Genomic DNA, 21,696 nt, shown 5'->3' with positions numbered 1-21,696 from the left:
ATTATTAGATTTGTTTTGAGAATACCAACGCACATTGCTTCTGTCCTGCACCTCTTTCTCCCTGACTCCACTAATGGTCTAGGCAGACAGTGTGATTCACAGCACAGGGCTAACCCCTGGCTGGTCGTCTGTGCTTGCCATGATCTGAGTCACAGTACCTGAGTCAATCGGAGAGGCCAGACAGTGGGGGGAAAACATCCTGTACCCCCGGAATACAATTTCACCTCAACACAACTAGAATGTTTTACACTTTAAATATATCACTCTAGACAGCTGCCACCCCCTCTTCACACTGTTTACCCAAGTTCAATCAAAAAGGACGAGGACCCTTTTCTTCTCTGTGCAGACAGTTAACTGAGCTCGCTCTCCTTTCAGCACGCTCAATGGAAACGTGGGAGTCGGTCACTGAAAGAGGCCCACATTGATCTGCTAATTTTGACCCCTAATTGCATATGTATGACATTGATAAAACCCTGAGGTGGCTTTTGTTTTTCCTGCCCACAGTGTGACTCATCCAATCATCCTCTCATTCCTCTCTTACTGTGGGTAGCTTCTTCAGTACGGAGGTGGGAGGGGCTAGAGGAGGGCCAGTGTCTGGTCTGCCCACTCAATGTGCACCACACAGCCTATCTGCTCTGCCTTCTGTGCTGTTCTTGCTTTTTGTTGACAGTGAATATGTACCATCTGTTACAGTATTGTTACTGACATCCGAGGTATAGGTCCCTTGGCCGGGCTATACTAAATTTCAGACCAACTGCTTTTCCCTAAAACTGCAGAAATGTAGTGACTTGTGAAGAAATCTTCCTTGATCACATTTATGAAAAAAGGAATAACTTTCGCGGTTCATTGAAGTTTCTTTCTTCACTGAAGATAATCACTGTTACGTAACCTGTCCTTATATCTGGAGTCTGAGACGTTTTCCTCTTGAGCCAGCATAATGAAAAGACCTTGATGAAATTGATTCAGCAGAAAATAAGCCTTAATACATAAGCCTCTGGTGTCCTGGTGCTGTAGGGTTCAGGGATGTGTCAGGAGAACCTTGATACCTGAGTTTGTGTATTCTCCAGCGGGTCATTTGAGTTCAGTATGATTTCAAACGAGAACTCTTTCAGGGAAAGTTAGGGATAATGTGAAATATGTTTCAATAACATCAACATAAGTTAAGGCTATTTGCATTGATTTTCAGGCAGCGCTCAAACTTGACATGATCGTACTGATATTATTCCAGGACATTACAGTGAAACCATGAGGAAGTTTAAAAGGTTAAATGAAGATCAGGCAATGACAGCCTAGCTACCAGCATGGACAGCTAAATGGAGACATTACTGTAAAAAATATCTGGTTGTTTTTACTGTAACTTACTGGCAGAGAGTTACCTGTAAGTTACTGTAAAAAAAGGTTCTGTATGTACTTTACAGTAATGTACTTGTAATACCCTTGTTTGAACCAGGTATTGAGTTTATTTGTTATAATTAATTGGTTATATATTTAAAAGATGATTGAATTGCTCCTAAACTGTAATGTTGTTAATGCATTATGCTTTTTGAAGAAATATTTATTTAATGTATAAGTGAATAGTTTGTTTTACTTTGAAGTTTAAGTTTTGACCAATAAGGTCGCTTGTTAAGTTGTGGCCAATGGGAGTTGACCTGGTTAACGGGAGGCCTGGGAAAAAAAGAGAGGGAAAAAGATGTTGATGAAAGGATGGACGTTTTACCTTAGGACGGTTGGTAAAGAAATTATAAAAGAAGAAGACAGAACTAGAACAAAACCCATACCTACTAAGACATGAAGGGAAATACACATTTTATTTTATAAAAGAGTTATAATTTTGTTAAAACTTGGTAAAGACTGAAGCTACCGTCTCGTCGTGGAAGTATTTGCCAGCATTGAGGTTAGCCTAGCATCGTGTGACACCGGGAGATAATTGCTTGGGAAGCTTAACGAGTTTGTGTTCCCATGGGATATCGGTTACGGCTAAGGAGTACTGTCTGCATGGGTAGCTGTGCTTGCCTTGGACTTTGTGAGGAAACCTGCATGGAACTGCCGTACTTCGCTGAGGGAATATCTACCAAGCAGTGAGTAACCACAACGTGAGGTGCTTCAGGATATTTTTGGGCGTCGTCATTTTTTTTTAGCTCCAACGCGCGCCAACGGTTTATTTAAGCAAACTTGAAATCATTTGGACACGGGTTGTGCACGACTCATTGGGGATTATTATTATATATATTTTTTTGATGTTGTGTCTGAAAATGTATTTGTGTTTAAAAATGTTTTAATACACATGTAACCGATGTGAAATGGCTAGTTAGTTAGCGGTGGTGCGTGCTAATAGCGTTTCAATCGGTGACGTCACTCGCTCTGAGACCTGAAGTAGGGTTTCCCCTTGCGTTGCAAGGGCCGTGGCTCTTGTGGCGCGATGGGTAACGATGCTTCGGTGGGTGTCAGTTGTTGATGTGTGCAAGGGTCCCTGGTTCGAGCCCGGGTTGGGGCGAAGAGAGGGACGGAACCTACACTGTTACATTGATGCAGTTGACCCGGATCATTGGTTGCTGTGGAAAAGGAGGAGGTCAAAGGGGGGGTGAGTGTAACCGATGTGAAATGGCTAGTTAGTTAGCGGTGGTGCGCGCTAATAGCGTTTCAATCGGCGACGTCACTCGCTCTGAGACCTGAAGTAGGGTTTCCCCTTGCATTGCAAGGGCCATGGCTCTTGTGGCGCGATGGGTAACGTTGCTTTGGTGGGTGTCAGTTGTTGATGTGTGCAAGGGTCCCTGGTTCGAGCCCAGGTTGGGGTGAAGCGAGGGACGGAACCTACACTGTTGCACACATATGGAACGTTATGTATATTGCCTTGGTGGAGTCATTGATTGTTTCAATTTCATTTAATGCAGAAACCTATAATCATTTCATCTGAAGTTAATACCCTATTGTCATAACCCTAGATAGTTTACAATAGGAATTCTTATTGGAGATGTCCTTCTCACCTAACATCCCATGCTGCTGAGATACTCTGCATAAGTTAATATTGTGAGAGTCATATTCGAGCCTGGTGAGAGGGTTACATACTGTTAAACATTTATTCTGAATTTACGGTAAAATACTGTTTTTTTTACAGTAACTTACAGGTAACTGGATGCCAGTAAGTTACAATGTACAGTGACACAGTGTCACATACAACACAGTAGCACTACACAGTGCATCATAAAGGATGTCTGAGTTTCTCATTAGCTTTATTGAGTGCTTTTGATAAGGATCAGTGCAGTTTTCAGTGTTGTTATTGCCGGTGTGATATATGAATAAATTCAATAATGATTTAATTGTATTGTGAAGAGGTAAAAAAAATCAGCTCGGTCCCTCTTAGAACTCATAGAAATGTGACACCTTCAAAATGATTCACTGTTCATGCATCTCTGACTTAGAACAAATTACTTTGGTGTATTGTTGTTTTAGTTGTCTCCTCTCCTGTCCCCAAAGGTGTTCTAAGAAGGCTATATATCTCATGTAATAATTTGTACTAGATGTCTCCACAGGAGACAAAATTCTCTGTAGATTTGGGGAAAGAATGACGGGTTACACAGAAGAGAGAGAGAGAGGTCTCCAGACACAATGCTTTCTTGTGTATCAAAATGATACCTGTTATCTGACCTCAAGCCAGTTTTTATTTGGTATAGCCCATGACTATATGTATAAATCATAATGTAGACATACTAGTTGTCATGATTTTCCACTGTATGTGAGTGAGTCCGTCTATTTCTGTGGTGTCTGATTGAATATAGATTGTATTAGAATTTTTCCAATGAAAGCGTAAAAAAGGTGGATGGATAGAACCGTCACACGCTATCAGAGTCCATCTCGTCCGTTTTTTTACCTACAGTTATTTTTTTCTAGTTCTTCTAGACTATACTGTCTGTGGCTCATATTCAATACCAACCTATCTGTTGTCTCCTCTCTGTCTCGCTCTCTCGCTCTCTCTCGATCTTTCTCTCTCTACCTAACTTTCACCTGCGTCTCTTCCTCAGTGAAAAAAAGCAGGATCATCCTATCACAGATCTTTTATCATACCACTTCCTCCCCTGAAGGGATGGGAAGATCTGTGTTGATGTAGCCGGGACAACTTTGTCCTGCAGAATGTACATATAACCCAGCTCAAACCCATAATGTGTCTCTCCCTTTTGAACTTTTCAACTGACATAGAAATACAGATAATGTGTTGAAAGACAGTGGCAGTATTGAAGGGACTTGGATGTATGGCTAATAACATTTTTGGGAGTGGAGAGAAGAGAGGGATAGAAAACAGAAAGAAAAGGGAAGAGAAGAGAGGGGAAGAGAACTGAGAGAAGAGCGTAGAGAAGAGAGGAGACACTAGAAAAAGCTTCAAAGAACCTCTCATAAGAAGGCAATCAAACAAGGAGAGCCAAGCTTATTATCTTTGTCGCTAATGAGCGTTGTCACCTTCACAATGGAACAAAGGCCAGTACAGACTGATACACCGTGCATCAAACTCACCTGCTTCATTTCCGTCTGTGCCGGGGGTAGCAAGGCCCTCGAACGGTCTGCAATTTTCTGAAGAGACACAAGAAAAGAGAGAGCACAATAGCATGAGAGAAGAATTTAGTTGATATTGTAAAACATACTGTATATTGCAGCCGTGTTGCAAATCAGCTCTTTATTTTTTATGTCACAAGGTCACCATTCTCTATAGAACACCCCACTAAACAGAAGAGAAGACATGAGGCAATGCAAGGGAACCTTTTGCAGATCTCCATAGCGTTGAACCGACTCTGAGAGTTCTGTCTTAAGTCTAGTCAGATGAAGACGATCTTGCTGTGAAAACAAGAAAATAAGAACGAAGATTAATGACAATTATCTTAATTTATGTCTCTGCTTCTGTGTATTTAATTAGATACAAAGTCTGGAAAAATAGATGAAAAAAAAGCTTTTTAACCCGTGTAGAGCCAGTGATGATGTCAGAGAGTTGTTTGATGAGTTGACTGGTGCTGGTGATGACTTTGTTGGTTTGCTGCTGTGTAGAATGTCTGGAAATGAAGAGAAAGAGAGCCAGAGAAAATTACATAAATACATAGAGAAAGAAAGAAAGAGAGTAAAGGAGAAAGAGAGTGAGATAAAGAAGGAGAGAGTGAAAGAGAGAGAAAGAGACGCACATAGTCTTTAGCCTCTAAGGTGGTATGAGTGAGGTTATTCTCGGGGTCGTGAACTCTGGAGGACGTGGCAGGACATGGCAGCTTTTATCCCCTGGCGCTGGATTCTAGAACGGACAGTGTGCATTCTGGGCTGGCAAGGGAGACATCTCAGAGTTCCATGGGAGAGATTAAGTTCAACCAATTAAGTCAATCAATATTAACGACAGTCTGACAGAGCAGAGGTAGGGCTAGACCCTATCCAGTGGCACTGTGAGGGGCGCTGGGTGTTCTTTCTCTGCCAGGGATGAACAAATAGGAGCCACCCAGGCTTTCACCATCAAAAAATACAGCAACTTACAAACTACAGTGCTACCCAGTGGTGGGAGGATGGAGGTACACTCATTATGGATATAGCTTTCAGCCAAGGACAATATGGATTTTTATGTTGAACGAATGAACCCCAATTATTGTCTACAAACATATTTATTATCAAATAGTGGCAAACGTGTGGATGGCGATTCAATCGATAAGTATCATTTTAGACAATTCAACTTATGGCTCAATTGGCCAAACAGTACATTGTGAAGACAACACAAAAAGATACATGCCTTCAGTAAGTTTACTGATTTCAGACACTCTTGTGATTATGGAAATCATATTCAAATCTCTGATAGACAATAGTCACATTTGCATGCTCAAAAACATTTTCTTGCACTAATATCAATGCTGACTGCCTGTACCTTTTCACATTTATTTTCTACGTCTCCTCCCACACACTCATTTACTGAAGCATCTCTGGGTTGTTCCATGAGAGTAGTGCCTTTTGCGTCCCTTTGATATTATCAGTCGAAATTGTGCACCAATATTGCATTTCAAATGCCTGTTATATTACATAAAATGTCCTTTAATATAGACCACATGAAAAATGCAATACATTTCTTCTAGGAAGATTGCAAGCCACTTAATCCCCCAAATAATCTCCAAATTTTCACCGTCATTGTAAAGCCCTAGTTTCTGTCATTTCTGAAGATTATTATTAATTTATGTGATTAGTGTCCCTCATTTTAGGGTCAACCCTGTTACATGAACTGAACTCTCATTTTAATATGGTGAAACTATTCCTTTTAAATGTTTTTCTTTTAAAGAAACAATAAACAAATCATAGTCTAAAAGCAAGTGAGCTTGTTCTACTCTTTTTGGACATTTTCTGGTGTTTTATGGTGAAAAACTGAGCATAACACATCATCCCTGTTATCTATAGATAGGCAGGATAGAAATGTTTTTTTGTGAAACTTGCATTAAATTGCCACTCCCTGTTGCACACAACCAGCTTCCGTTCTCCCTGTCATAAGGGGATTCATGGCTGATTTAAGATTAAATCGTCAACCCTGTTACGGTCAACCCTGTGACTGTCAACCCTGTTGCATTATTTGGCACTGAATTGGCACTTACTATAGTAATTTTTTACATTTTACCTCTTGTTTTTATGAAGTTGGAAATGTGCTCTTTATGACAGAATGTTCAAATTAGGTGAAATCAAAAAAATTTTTTTACAATGTTACACTTCTTAAAAGGCACTGAATTGGTGGAACGACCACTCTGTCTCCAACAGCAATCAGCATCACCAATCCAACCCTAATCTCAGTGAAGTAGTAATGTCTCTGGATTAGGTTTTGTTAGTTGTTTTTAAGTTTAGGTGAGTGCTGAGTCTAGTGATATTGTGTTGAGGCAACATGGTGGATGAAACTGAACTGGTTGAAATTAAACTGTGTCTGTGAGCTCTTATGACCTTAGAAATAAGCAGTCCGTCTCAACAGAACCCTGCTGGCTCTCTCTCTCTCTCTCTCTCTCTCTCTCTGTCTCTCTCTGTCTCTCCATCGCTCCATCTCTCTCTCTCTGGAATACTAAGGAGAAAGTCATCGGAGGTGACGGATTGCAATTCACATGATATTTTTACATACTTTCCTGCTGCTGAGTCCCTACTCTTGAGATCTTTGTGGAGGCGCAAGTGACTAACAGATCTTGATAGCTTTGTAATGTGGTACGTCAGAAGAGTGTGGGGGGTCCTCTAGAGTGGGCGATGTGAACCGAGAGAGTTTGGCACAACATACTGCTTGGTACAGTGGCATAAACCTACACAGATGATCCATAGCAACTAACTCTCTAGAACAGGTGCAAACTGATAGATGAAACTGATATAGATCATAGATGATCCACGGGAATTCATTAAAACAGGTTATAATGGATTCTTATGTTTAGTACATGAAGCATTGGAAGATGATGATAATGTTGATGATAAGTGCTGTGTTTTATGCATACATTTGACATGTTATTTGTTGCATGGTTTTAAGTTAAAACCATTGAAGTACAGGTTATCCCAATCCATGTCATACAGTGAATACAGTGCAGACCTGAGGACAACAGAATTAGAATATTCACCTCCTGTGTATTAGGTTAACTCATATCATGCCTGCCGATCCAAAGGCACAGTCCTTCTCCACATAGATCAGACATGTTGTTCCTGTTGTGACGTGATGGTGCATGAACTAGCCGTGAGTTTAGCGTAATCCTCTGGATGTCTGAGAAGTCTTTGACTGAACCGTTAAACGATGACACATCAGCCAGAGGTTTAGCCATCTTATTAATCCCTTTGGTTCCTGTGTGTGTGTGTGTGTGTGTGTGTGTGTGTGTGTGTGTGTGTGTGTGTGTGTGTGTGTGTGTGTGTGTGTGTGTGTGTGTGTGTGTGTGTGTGTGTGTGTGTGTGTGTGTGTGTGTGTGTGTGCGTTTGTGTGTGTGTGCATGTTTCCTTACCTTCCTAAGATACAACAGAAGGTCACAGTCAAGCTTATTAGTGACAGTATGCAGGTGGATTTAAATACAAGCTTATTAGTGACAGTATGCAGGTGAATTTAAATACAAGCTTATTAGTGACAGTATGCAGGTGGATTTAACCTGTCTGGGCTAGGGGGCAGTATTGAGAATTTTGGAAAAAATATGTTCCCATTTTAACTGCCTCCTACACCAACTTAGAAGCTAGAATATGCATATTATTGTTCAGGTTTGGATAGAAAACACTCTGAATTTTCTAAAACTGTTTGAATGGTGTCTGTGAGTATAACAGAACTCCTATGGCAGGCAAAAACCTGACAAGGTTTCAAGCAGGAAGTACCCTGTCTGACAAGGAGTCGTGCGTCTTGCATCTTTTTATTGAAAAGTAAGGATCTTAGCTGTAACGTGACAATTCCCAGGGCTCCAATAGGCTCTCAGAGCCCGCGAAAAACCTGAAGGTTTACGAGGGAGCCTCAGGTTGAAACAGATTATCGCCTTTTGTAAGTGGATGCTCAGAGGACCTTTGAATGAGGCGCGTGCATGAGTCGCTCCCGAGGAGAAATTTTATTCGGCTGTTTAGGCTCAATGCATACTCCCGGTCGGAATATTATCACTTCTCTACGACATAAATGGCATAAAAATTGGTTTTAAACAGCGGTTGACATGCTTCGAAGTACGGTAATGGAATATTTAGACATTTTTGACACGCCAATGCGCCATGCGCGGGACCGTGAAGAAGCATTCTAGAACTCACGAACAAAACGTCGCTGTTTGGATATAACGATGGATTATTTGGGACCAAACCAACATTTGTTATTGAAGTAGAAGTCCTGGCAGTGTATTCTGATGAAGAACAAGCAATGTAAGAACATTTTTCTTATAGGAAATGTGATTTTGGTGGAGGCTGACCTGGGTGGGTATCTAAATAGCTAGCCCTGTAATGCCGGGCTATGTACTTAGATTATTGCAAAATGTGCTTCATCCGAAAAGCTATTTTAAAATCGGACATATCGAGTGCATAGAGGAGTAATGTATCTATAATTCTTAAAATAATTGTTATGCTTTTTGTGAACGTTTATCGTGAGTAATTTAGCAAACTGTTAGTAAATTCAACGGAAGTTTGCCGGGGGTTATGCGTTTTCTGAACGTCACATGCTAATGCAAAAAGCTGTTTTTTGATATAAATATGAACTTGATTGAACAGACATGCATGTATTGTATAACACAATGTCCTAGGTGTGTCATCTGATGAAGATCATCAAAGGTTAGTGCTGCATTTAGCTGTGGTTTGGGTTTGTGTGACATTATATGCTAGCTTGAAAAATGGCTGTCTGATTTTTTCTGGCTGGGCACTCTGCTGACATAATCTAATGTTTTGCTTTCGTTGTAAAGCCTTTTTGAAATCGGACAGTGGGGTTAGATTAACGAGATTCTTGTCTTTAAATAGCTGTAAAATAGTCATATGTTTGAGAAATTGAAGTAATAGTATTTCTAACGATTCAAAAATCGCGCCACTGGAATTTCAGTAGCTGTTACGTAGGTGGGACGAAATCGTCCCACATACCCCAGAGAGGTTAAATACAAGCTTATCAGTGACAGCATGCAGGTGGATTTAAATACAAGCTTATTGGTGACAGTATGCAGGTGGATTTAAATACAAGCTTATTAGTGACAGTATGCAGGTGGATATAAATACAAGCTTATTAGTGACAGTGGATTTAAAAGCACTTAGAGCACACTTTTGATCCAGCATGGTGAACCAACTCCAACTTTCAGCTGCATCAGGGTCAAATGATTGACTAGATATTTTTCCTGGATATTATAAGTAGCTCATCCAGTCCACAGCTACGGACTCTAATTAACCCAGGATACAGTATCTGCTCCGCCCACCCATTTAACATCAGCTTTTACATGTGTTCTAGTACTACCGGTCTTGCATGAATGGGGGAAGTAAAGCAGTATTCATCTCCTGCACAACATTATGAATGGCTGTTTTCATGAGTGGTTTGAATGCAGAGTGACAGAGACATAGCACAATTAGTCATACACCAAAAACACAGAGGACATACTTTCTCTGGCTTTAGGGCATACTTGAAGCTCAAATTATTTCTCCCTTCAGAAGCTAGCGTCACTGTACTTTTGCTTGGCCTTCAACCTCGAGATATCTCTCTCACTCTCACTCTCTCCCTCTTTCTCTCGCTCTCTGAAAAAAACAGGAAGTCTATTTTCTCACTGTTTTCTACTAGGTTGCTTGGTTCTTCCCACAGTGGCCAGAGAATTACAGTGACATGGCCCTGGTTCTGAGTTCACTAATACACTGAGGACTGTCTGTCTGTCTATTTTTCCTCCTCATTTCCTCTCTCCAGATTTAGATCAATATTTGAGGACTAGGGTGGGGAGGTATGGAGAAGGTCTCGCTAGCAGTATTTATCCCTGGGTCTCTACAGGGAGCACCAGGACAGAATGTACTGTACATCAGACCTGGGTTCAAATAATATTCAGAATCCTACCTACCAGCATTTCCCAAACTCGGTCCTGGAGACCCCAGGGGGTGCACGTTTAGTTCTTTGCCCTAACACGCCATTGATTCAAATAATCAAAGCTTGATTATGAGGTAATTATTTGAATCAGCATTGTAGTGCTAGTGCCAAAAAACAAAAGTGCACCCCTTGGGGTCTCCAAGACCGAGTTTGGGAAACACTGCTGTAGACTGTCTTAAGAATCAACTTGGCAGATTTTGCAGTTGTGCGAATATTTCATTGTTTCCATATCGCCACATAAACTCAGTCAAGCCCTGATAAAGTATCTGAAATGAATTAAAATAGTACTTGATCCCAGGTCTGCTGTACTGTGCAGTATGTTGTGTCCAAGCTAGGCTAGAGGGGACCAGGGGAGCACCAGGCTCGGAGGCTAAGCCCAGCCTGCACAGACAGCACCAGACACTAAATCAATGTTCTTATTGCAGATCTCCACAACACGGTCAAGGGAGATTTGATGAATTTAGACAGTATTTGTTCAAGGCCTCTCACTCAAGCATGCATGCAGGCACCACAGCAGTTGTATATAGTTTATTCTTCATCCTTCCTTCAAGCCTTGTCTATCGCTCTCTGTCTATATCATGTGATTTCATTAAATGAATTGTTCCATAGTGCTGTATTTAAAAAACTAAATAGAGTATGATCATAGTGACTCAAATAAACCCATGTAGCATTGTAGAAAACTAATTACTTTAGTGGAAAAAATAAATGATGGTTCTAAATATTAGCACAGGGCTAATTTAGCTAATGGTCTTCACAGTAAATGTTTCTTTCATCAACAAATAGAAGCATATTTGACATGTTTGTTTTATCAATAATATATTTCACAGCACATTAGTTTTGTGGACTTTGTAATAGATGTGAATTTAGCAGAATATTTCTTGATGGTAAAAAGGCAGTATAGTATGGTAGTACAGTGCAGTTATGTGTGGAGGTTGTTTATAGGAACATCAGTGTGTCTGATGTAACACTATTTAATATCCCATCAAAAATGTCATATCATTTTACAGCACCATGAAAAAACATAGGGGTTATGTGCTAAAAGGTTCCAAGTTAACTCCATGATAAATGTGGATCTGTCTCTGAAAGATAAAAGCCCTGTGTACATACAGTAATTGACAAAACGTTTCCTACAGTATCCTCCGTCTATAGCTCCAGTTTCTGTACTGTAATGTACTGTAATGTACTGTACTGTACTGTACTGTGTGAGTTCTCTGCTGTGGGGAGCCCGTGGCAGAAGGTATGCCTTATGGCTGGTTGAGGAGAGGCTCTCCGAGGCCCTCTGCGGCAGTTAGCCTTCTGTCTGTCTGTCAGAGCAGAATCTGTTGCCGCCTCTGTTCTCTTCTCTTCCCTCTCTTCTCCTCCCTCTCTCCTCTCCTTCATCTCACCTTTCCTTCATCTCGCCTCTACTCCCTCTTTTTCTCCCCCTCTGCTCCCCCTCTCCTCCCCATCTCCTTTCCCTCTCCTCTTTCTCCTCTCCTCTAAACAGTGTCCTCGTCCTCTGGTGGGTTACGGACAAGTCGCCACAGAATGCCTAATGCACTAACAAAGACAATGGCACTCAGAGGGTGGGAGCGATTAATCCACTTAGACTTTTGCTGTGTGCATTTCCACGATTACAAGGACGGGTCCAATTCTATTAACCGTGAGATTGTGGTTGTAGCAGGGAGTAGAGAGGTAGACCGTGAGTGCAGATGGTCGGTTAACATTCTTAACCAGAGGCATAAGGAAATGTGTTTTGATTTAGCTTCCTCTCTCTTTCAAAGGCGTTTGTGTGTACTGTAAAATATGCCCACCATTACAATAGTAGATGAAGGCAATCTCCTCTCGTGAAAATGTAAAAAAAATCCACCCCATCAATCAACCATCCTCGCTACAGTTACGGTAGTTGCTGGAAGTGGCAGTGAGTAGCCGTGAGTATGTGGCATCCACTCAGCATGAAATGTATCTTACTGCACCATTCAACAATTCAACTGTACCAATAACCATTCAACTGTACCATGCAACAATTCAACTGTACCATTCAACCATTCAACTGTACCATTCAACCATTCAACTGTACCATTCAACCATTCAACTGCACCATTCAACCATTCAACTGTACCATTCAACCATTCAACTGTACCATTCAACAATTCAACTGTACCATTCAACAATTCAACTGTACCATTCAACCATTCAACTGCACCATTCAACCATTCAACTGTACCATTCAACAATTCAACTGTACCATTCAACAATTCAACTGTACCAATAACCATTCAACTGCACCATTCAACCATTCAACTGTACCAATAACCATTCAACTGCACCATTCAAACATTCAACTGTACCATTCAACAATTCAACTGCACCATTCAACCATTCAACTGTACCATTCAACCATTCAACTGCACCATTCAACCATTCAACTGTACCATTCAACCATTCAACTGCACCATTCAACAATTCAACTGTACCATTCAACCATTCAACTGTACCATTCAACAATTCAACTGCACCATTCAACAATTCAACTGTACCAATAACCATTCAACTGCACCATTCAACCATTCAACTGTACCAATAACCATTCAACTGCACCATTCAAACATTCAACTGTACCATTCAACAATTCAACTGCACCATTCAACCATTCAACTGTACCATTCAACCATTCAACTGCACCATTCAACCATTCAACTGTACCATTCAACCATTCAACTGCACCATTCAACCATTCAACTGTACCATTCAACCATTCAACTGCACCATTCAACAATTCAACTGTACCATTCAACCATTCAACTGCACCATTCAACCATTCAACTGTACCATTCAACCATTCAACTGCACCATTCAACCATTCAACTGTACCATTCAACAATTCAACTGTACCATTCAACAATTCAACTGTACCATTCAACAATTCAACTGTACCATTCAACCATTCAACTGCAACATTCAACCATTCAACTGTACCATTCAACAATTCAACTGTACCATTCAACAATTCAACTGTACCAATAACCATTCAACTGCACCATTCAACCATTCAATTGTACCAATAACCATTCAACTGCACCATTCAACCATTCAACTGTACCATTCAACAATTCAACTGCACCATTCAACCATTCAACTGTACCATTCAACCATTCAACTGCACCATTCAACCATTCAACTGTACCATTCAACCATTCAACTGCACCATTCAACCATTCAACTGTACCATTCAACCATTCAATTGTACCATTCAACAATTCAACTGTACCATTCAAACATTCAACTGCACAATTCAACAATTCAACTGTACCAATAACCATTCAACTGCACCATTCAAACATTCAACTGTACCATTCAACCATTCAACTTCACAATTCAACCATTCAACTGTACCATTCAACCATTCAACTGTACCATTCAACCATTCAACTGCACCATTCAATCATTCAACTGCACCATTCAACAATTCAACTGCACCATTCAACCATTCAACTGCACCATTCAACTGCACCATTCAACCATTCAACTGCACCATTCAACTGCACCATTCAACCATTCAACTGCACCATTTAACCATTCAACTGTACCATTCAACAATTCAACTGTACCAATAACAATTCAACTGCACCATTCAACAATTCAACTGTACCAATAACCATTCAACTGCACCATTCAAACATTCAACTGTACCATTCAACCATTCAACTTCACCATTCAATCATTCAACTGTACCATTCAACCATTCAACTGCACCATTCAACCATTCAACTGCACCATTCAACCATTCAACTGCACCATTCAACAATTCAACTGCACCATTCAACCATTCAACTGCACCATTCAACTGCACCATTCAACTGCACCATTCAACCATTCAATTGCACCATTCAACCATTCAACTGTACCATTCAACAATTCAACTGTACCAATAACCATTCAACTGCACCATTCAACAATTCAACTGTACCAATAACCATTCAACTGCACCATTCAACCATTCAACTGCACCATTCAACTGCACCATTCAACAATTCAACTGCACCATTCAACTGCACCATTCAACCATTCAACTGCACCATTCAACCATCCAACTGTATCATTCAACCATTCAACTGTACCATTCAACCATTCAACTGTACCATTCAACCATTCAACTGCACCATTCAACTGCACAATTCAACAATTCAACTGCACCATTCAACAATTCAACTGCACCATTCAACCATTCAACTGTACCATTCAACCATTCAACTGCACCATTCAACAGCATCATTCAACAATTCAACTGCACCATTCAACCATTCAACTGCACCATTCAACTGCACCATCGAACCATTCAACTGACCATTCAACTGCACCATTCAACCATTCAACTGCACCATTCAACCATTCAACTGCATCATTCAACAATTCAACTGCACCATTCAACCATTCAACTGCACCATTCAACTGCACCATTCAACAATTCAACTGCACCATTCAACCATTCAACTGCACCATTCAACTGCACCATTGAACTGCACCATTCAACCATTCAACTGCACCATTCAACTGCACCATTCAACCATTCAACTGCACCATTCAACCATTCAACTGCATCATTCAACAATTCAACTGCACCATTCAACCATTTAACCTCTATAGGGTCGGCGGGACGAAATCGTCCCACCTACGTAACAGCCAGTGGAATCCTGTGGCGTGTTATTCAAATACCTTAGATATGCTATTACTTCAATTTCTCAAACATATTACTATTTTACACCATTTTAAAGACAAGACTCTCGTTAATCTAACCACACTGTCTGATTTCAAAAAGGCTTTACAACGAAAGCAAAACATTAGATTATGTCAGAAGAGTACCCAGCCAGAAATAATCAGACACCCATTTTTCAAGCTAGCATATAATGTCACAAAAACCCAAACCACAGCTAAATGCAGCACTAACCTTTGATGATCTTCATCAGATGACACACCTAGGACATTATGTTATACAATGCATGCATGTTTTGTTCAATCAAGTTCATATTTATATCAAAAAACAGCTTTTTACATTAGCATGTGACGTTCAGAACTAGCATACCCCCCACAAACTTCCGGTGAATTTACAAAAAATGTACTAAATTACTCACGATAAACGTTCACAAAAAGCATAACAATTATTTTAAGAATTATAGATACAGAACTCCTCTATGCACTCGATATGTCCGATTTTAAAATAGCTTTTCGGTGAAAGCACATTTTGCAATAATCTGAGTAGATAGCCCGGCATCACAGGGCTAGCTATTTAGACACCCAGCAAGTTTAGCACTCACCAAAGTCAGATTTACTATAAGAAAAATGTTATTACCTTTGGTGTTCTTCGTCAGAATGCATTCCCAGGACTTCTACTTCAATAACAAATGTTGGTTTGGTCCCAAATAATCCATAGTTATATCCAAATATCCTCTGTTTTGTTTGTGCGTTCAAGACACTATCCGAATGGTAAAGAAGGGTGACGAGCACGACGCATTTCGTGACAAAAAATGTCGAAATATTCCATTACCGTACTTCGAAGCATGTCAACCGATGTTTAAAATCAATTTTTATGCCATTTTTCTCATAAAAAAGCGATAATATTCCGACCGGGAAATCGTTTTTTAATACAAAGAGAGCAAAAGTAAAAGCATGGGATCCCCTCATGCACGAGCCTCAGTCTGATGGCCCTCTGATAGAGCACTTGCCAAAAGCGCTAATGTGTTTCAGCCTGGGGCTGGAATTACATCATTCAGCTTTTTCCCGCCTTCTGAGAGCCTATGGGAGCCGTCGGAAGTGTCACGTAACAGCAGAGATCCCCTATTTTGGATAGAGATGATCAAGGAGGGCAAGAAATGGTTAGACAGGCCACTTCCTGTAAGGAATCTTCTCAGGTTTTTGCCTGCCATATGAGTTCTGTTATACTCACAGACACCATTCAAACAGTTTTAGAAACTTTAGGGTGTTTTCTATCCAAAGCCAATAATTATATGCATATTCTCGTTACTGGGCAGGAGTAGTAACCAGATTAAATCGGGTACATTTTTTATCCGTCCGTGCAAATACTGCCCCTATCACCAACAGGTTAGCTGCACCATTCAACTGCACCATTCAACCATTCAACTGCACCATTCAACCATTTAACTGTACCATTCAACCATTCAACTGCACCATTCAACCATTCAACTGTACCATTCAACCATTCAACTGTACCATTCAACCATTCAACTGTACCATTCAACCATTCAACTGTACCATTCAACAATTCAAATGCACCATTCAACCATTCAACTGTACCATTCAACCATTCAACTGTACCATTCAACCATTCAACTGCACCATTCAACCTTTCAATTGCACCATTCAACCATTCAACTGCACCATTCAACCATTCAACTGCACCATTCAACCTTTCAACTGCACCATTCAACCATTCAACTGCACCATTCAACTGCACCATTCAACAATTCAACTGCACCATTCAACCATTCAACTGCACCATTCAACCATTCAACTGCACCATTCAACTGCACCATTCAACCATTCAACTGCACCATTCAACCTTTCAACTGCACCATTCAACTGCACCATTCAACCATTCAACTGCACCATTCAACTGCACCATTCAACCATTCAACTGCACCATTCAACTGCACCATTCAACCATTCAACTGCATCATTCAACAATTCAACTGCACCATTCAACCATTCAACTGCACCATTCAACTGCACCATTCAACCATTCAACTGCACCATTCAACCATTTAACTGTACCATTCAACCACTCAACTGCACCATTCAACTGTACCATTCAACCATTCAACTGTACCATTCAACCATTCAACTGTACCATTCAACCATTCAACTGTACCATTCAACAATTCAAATGCACCGTTCAACCATCCAACTGTACCATTCAACCATTCAACTGCACCGTTCAACTTTTCAATTGCACATTTAAACCATTCAACTGCACCATTCAACCATTCAACTTCACCATTCAACCTTTCAACTGCACCATTCAACCATTCAACTGCACCATTCAACCATTCAACTGCACCATTCAACCATTCAACTGCACCATTCAACCTTTCAACTGCACCATTCAACCATTCAATTGCACCATTCAACCATTCAACTGCACCATTCAACCATTCAACTGCACCATTCAACCATTCAACTGCACCATTCAACCATTCAACTGCACCATTCAACCATTAAACTGCACCATTCAACCATTCAACTGTACCATTCAACCGCACCATTCAACCATCATTTCAAGACACTAGAATACATACAATACTGTAGCTGTTGACAGCTGACACAGAGGAGTCACATCACATGGAAAACCATTTTGTTTCTAGTAATTCAGAGCAGTGAGCCCAGAGCATTGTGTATAATGGTTCACTTCCTGCATCAATATTGATGAACAGAAAGCAAAAGAAACACACACACAAACACATACGCGCGCACGCACGCACACACACACACACACACACACAGAGTCAGACAGTGTAGGTTTCCAAGTTGATCATAAAAAAATTGTTGATAGAATTGATGACATGCAAGGCAGCACACTGGGGTGTAATGCATTTTAAACAGACACAATCATCTCAGATTGGCCACTTTGTCATCAGGCAGGAATTTGGTAATTGCTGGCAGCTCAACTAAAACAAGTAGAATCAATATCAGCAATGAAAAAGGGTGTTGAAACAAAGAGAAAATATGCTCTGTTCTGGAGCTACTGGGCTTAATGTGACCCTCGGCATGATTAAAGGACAGACATACAAGCAGCATGAACACTCAGAGGCTATGTATCAGGCTACACTTTAACTGTGGCTAATGCATGGTTGCAGCAGTATGTGATGTCAATAACACAGCAATAAATGGTTAGTGTTCAGACGGTTGGTTAATTGAGGGAGGAAGCCGTTGATTGACTCGCTTGAGTTGCACACTAATGTGTTGATATGAATATGTAAGTACTTTAATTTCCGTGTGTGTGTGTGCGTGTGGTGATTACTCACAGGCTCTGTCGCAGTTCAGCAGTGTCTCTGGACGTTCCTAATGATTGAAGACTCTTCTCTAATGTTACAACTGAGATGGGGAGGAACATATAGCATTGTAAACATCAAAGACGTTCAAGTGCTTTTAGAGTAATATATCAAAAGTATAACAGAAAAGACGCACACGCACACACACACACACACACACACACACACACACACACACACACACACACACACACACACACACACACACACACACACACACACGTACACACATAAACATATATACAAGACTCACCATTTGCATTGATCTGGAAAATGTTGGAAGAAGTCTCTTGAAACATGTCTTGCAGTTCTGAGGAGCTGACCTGTGTTGCTTGGAGAAGAAGACATGATTTCAGTTCAATGGAGCATGATAAAAACACACCAATAACAAGGCAGATATTTGAGATAAAACACAACAATGTTCTATCATGAAATGTGTTACAGTGAAGATGGGGTTTAGCCCTGTCCGGGACTGTAATCCGGGTCCATCGACTATGAACCAAACACCTTAGGTAACTGCTAAATAGCTCTGAGGGAATGTGCACTGTTATCCTTATGACCTGAAGGTCATGGACATGTCTTTGCCACTTCAGTAGTCACGACAGGTAAGAATATTTATTTATTTTTTCTAATAGCAGTGAGCAGGATGTACATTGCTGTGAGTCGTGAGTCCAGCTGATGGGTTATGTGGGCAAGACTATTCTCCCTGATCAAAAGGACAGAATGTCACAGAGCAAGAACACCAGAAAGAACTGATCATTGCCAACTGGGGAAAAGCAACAGCAGTAGAACATAGAAGCACACAGAAAACACAGGCCAAGGTCTGACTGTCTAATTCTGACCCCTAAAGTTACTGCAATTGAGTAATTGGAAAGTTATCTTTGGACATTTTTCTCCAACTACTACCAGTAGTGTTTTGGCAGGTGTAAAAATGACAATGGGTGGTGGGGGATTACTGGATGGAATGAAAAGGTACGGGAAAAGAAAGAGGAAGTATGTTGAACTTGCATATTGTACTGTATAAGTATTGTTCCATTAAGCTGTGCTCTATAACCACAACTGAGGCATAGAATAACAAAAGAAAGGTTTGCAGTTCACTGAGACATATGATCGTCACGTCTGCATATTAAGGGTCATTCACTTGATTTAACAAACTATGGACAGTTTGCTGTGGCGGAAAAAATAGGGATTAAGTCAAACGTACTCGCTACATGATAGCGATACATTTTCAAATGGTGTCATTTTTCAGTTCAACAACCTTTACTTCCCCTAGTGTGATCTACATTCTCCCGCCTTCGACACACGCTTGTCCAGTTCTTCCCATCGTTATGATAAATGGCGGATGCTCAATGTTCATGCTACTTCACATGGAACCATCGCTGTCTATGTGGAGGAACTCAGAGGGCGTGGGGGCTGTGCATTGGCAAAGTGGGTGAGGTTATATCCTGCCTGTTTGGCCCTGTCCGGGGGTATCATCGGACGGGGCCACAGAGTCTCCTGACCCCTCCTGTCTCAGCCGCCAGTATTTATGCTGCAGTAGTTTATGTGTCGGGGGGCTAGGGCCAGTCTGTAATATCTGGAGTATTTCTCCTGTCTTATCTGGTGTCCTTAGTGAATTTAAGTATGCTCTCTCTAATTCTCTCTTTCTCTCTTTCTTTCTTTCTCTTTCTCGGAGGACCTGAGCCCTAGGACCATGCCTCAGGACTACCTGGCATGATGACTCCTTGCTGTCCCCAGTCCACTTGGCCGTGCTGCTGCTCCAGTTTCAACTGTTCAGCCTGCGGCTATGGAACCCTGACCTGTTCACCGGACGTGCTACCTGTCCCAGACCTGCTGTTTTCAACTCTCTAGAGACAGCAGGAGCGGGAGAGATACTCTCAATGATTGGCTATGAAAAGCCAACTGACATTTACTCTTGAGGTGCTGACTTGTTGCACCCTCGACAACTACTGTGATTATTATTATTTGACCATGCTGGTCATTTATGAACATTTGAACATCTTAGCCATGTTCTGTTATTATCTCCACCCGACACAGCCAGAAGAGGACTGGCCCCCCCTCACAACCTGGTTCCTCTCTAGGTTTCTTCCTAGGTTCTGGCCTTTCTAGGGAGTTTTTCCTAGCCACCGTGCTTCTACACCTGCATTGCTTGCTGTTTGGGGTTTTAGGCTGGGTTTCTGTACAGCACTTTGAGATATCAGCTGATGTAAGAAGGGCTATATAAATACATTTGATTTGATTTGATATAAGTCATCCCTCTCCTCGCATCAGTGACCCAGTGTTTCACACTCTGCTGATGGAGGGATAGAGGGAGAGATGGAAGGATGGAGGACTACAGAAGGGTGACACAAGGTCACCCAATGATACGGATGGTCAGTGCGATTTCAGGGGGGACATTGATTACTCTGCACCATTCCACCCACTGACCAGTGGCATTACCCTGGTCTCTCTTATGTCTGTTCATCCTTGTAGGACATCTGATTAGGCTTTGTTTGTCTCTGTGAGTATGTGAGTGTTCATATATGTGTGTGGGTGTAACGTCTCAGACTACACTCGGTTGGGTGCTTAGCTAGTTGGGTTGGCTTAGCTAGTTATGTTTGAGTGTGTGTGTGTGTGTGTGTGTGTGTGTGTGTGTGTGTGTGTGTGTGTGCATGCTTATGTGTAGTCAGGTCTGCAATGTGTGTGTGATGTCTGACGACGCCCGGTTCACGATAGAATGAGTAGAATTTGTGTGAGACAGATATCGTGGCAGGCTCAGCCATCCACTGCAGACTGCTGTGTTACATAAATACCCCCCTGCTGGTGGGGAAGCGGTAGCACGACGGGATCACTTCTAAACCCTTTATCTTCCACCACCTGGATCCAGCCCCACTCTATCTTCAATTATCACACACACACACCCACACCCACACACACACCCCCCCCCACACACACACACACACACACACACACCCACACACACACACACACGCACACCCACACACACACACCCACACACACACACACACACACACACACACACACACACGCACACACAGACACACACACATGCACACACAGTCACACGCACACACAGACACAGGCACACACACAGACCTGCTTCAAAACAGCACTCCCATATGAAAAGATATGCAAATACAG

At 41.3% G+C, this 21,696-nt stretch overlaps 1 protein-coding gene across 2 annotated transcripts in view; it reads right to left on the bottom strand.

Annotated features, from left to right (window-relative positions):
* The window catches only part of LOC115176842 (t-SNARE domain-containing protein 1-like), a 150,652-nt gene that overhangs the window by 97,381 nt on the left and 31,575 nt on the right, over window positions 1–21,696 (bottom strand). For both annotated transcript variants that reach the window (XM_029737176.1, XM_029737175.1), the window contains exons 3-7: window positions 18,809–18,886; window positions 18,529–18,598; window positions 4,946–5,036; window positions 4,750–4,824; window positions 4,507–4,563 (exon numbers count right to left, since the gene is read on the bottom strand). In XM_029737176.1, coding sequence (XP_029593036.1) covers window positions 4,507–4,563; window positions 4,750–4,824; window positions 4,946–5,036; window positions 18,529–18,598; window positions 18,809–18,886 — 371 coding nt within the window. The remainder of the gene's footprint in view (window positions 1–4,506; window positions 4,564–4,749; window positions 4,825–4,945; window positions 5,037–18,528; window positions 18,599–18,808; window positions 18,887–21,696) is intronic.

This window comes from Salmo trutta, chromosome 37 (assembly GCF_901001165.1).
Source record: "Salmo trutta chromosome 37, fSalTru1.1, whole genome shotgun sequence".
In the NCBI taxonomy this organism is placed as follows: Eukaryota; Metazoa; Chordata; class Actinopteri; order Salmoniformes; family Salmonidae; genus Salmo; species Salmo trutta.
Note: the sequence above shows the minus strand (reverse complement) of the source record. Positions and strands in the feature narration are given on the sequence as shown.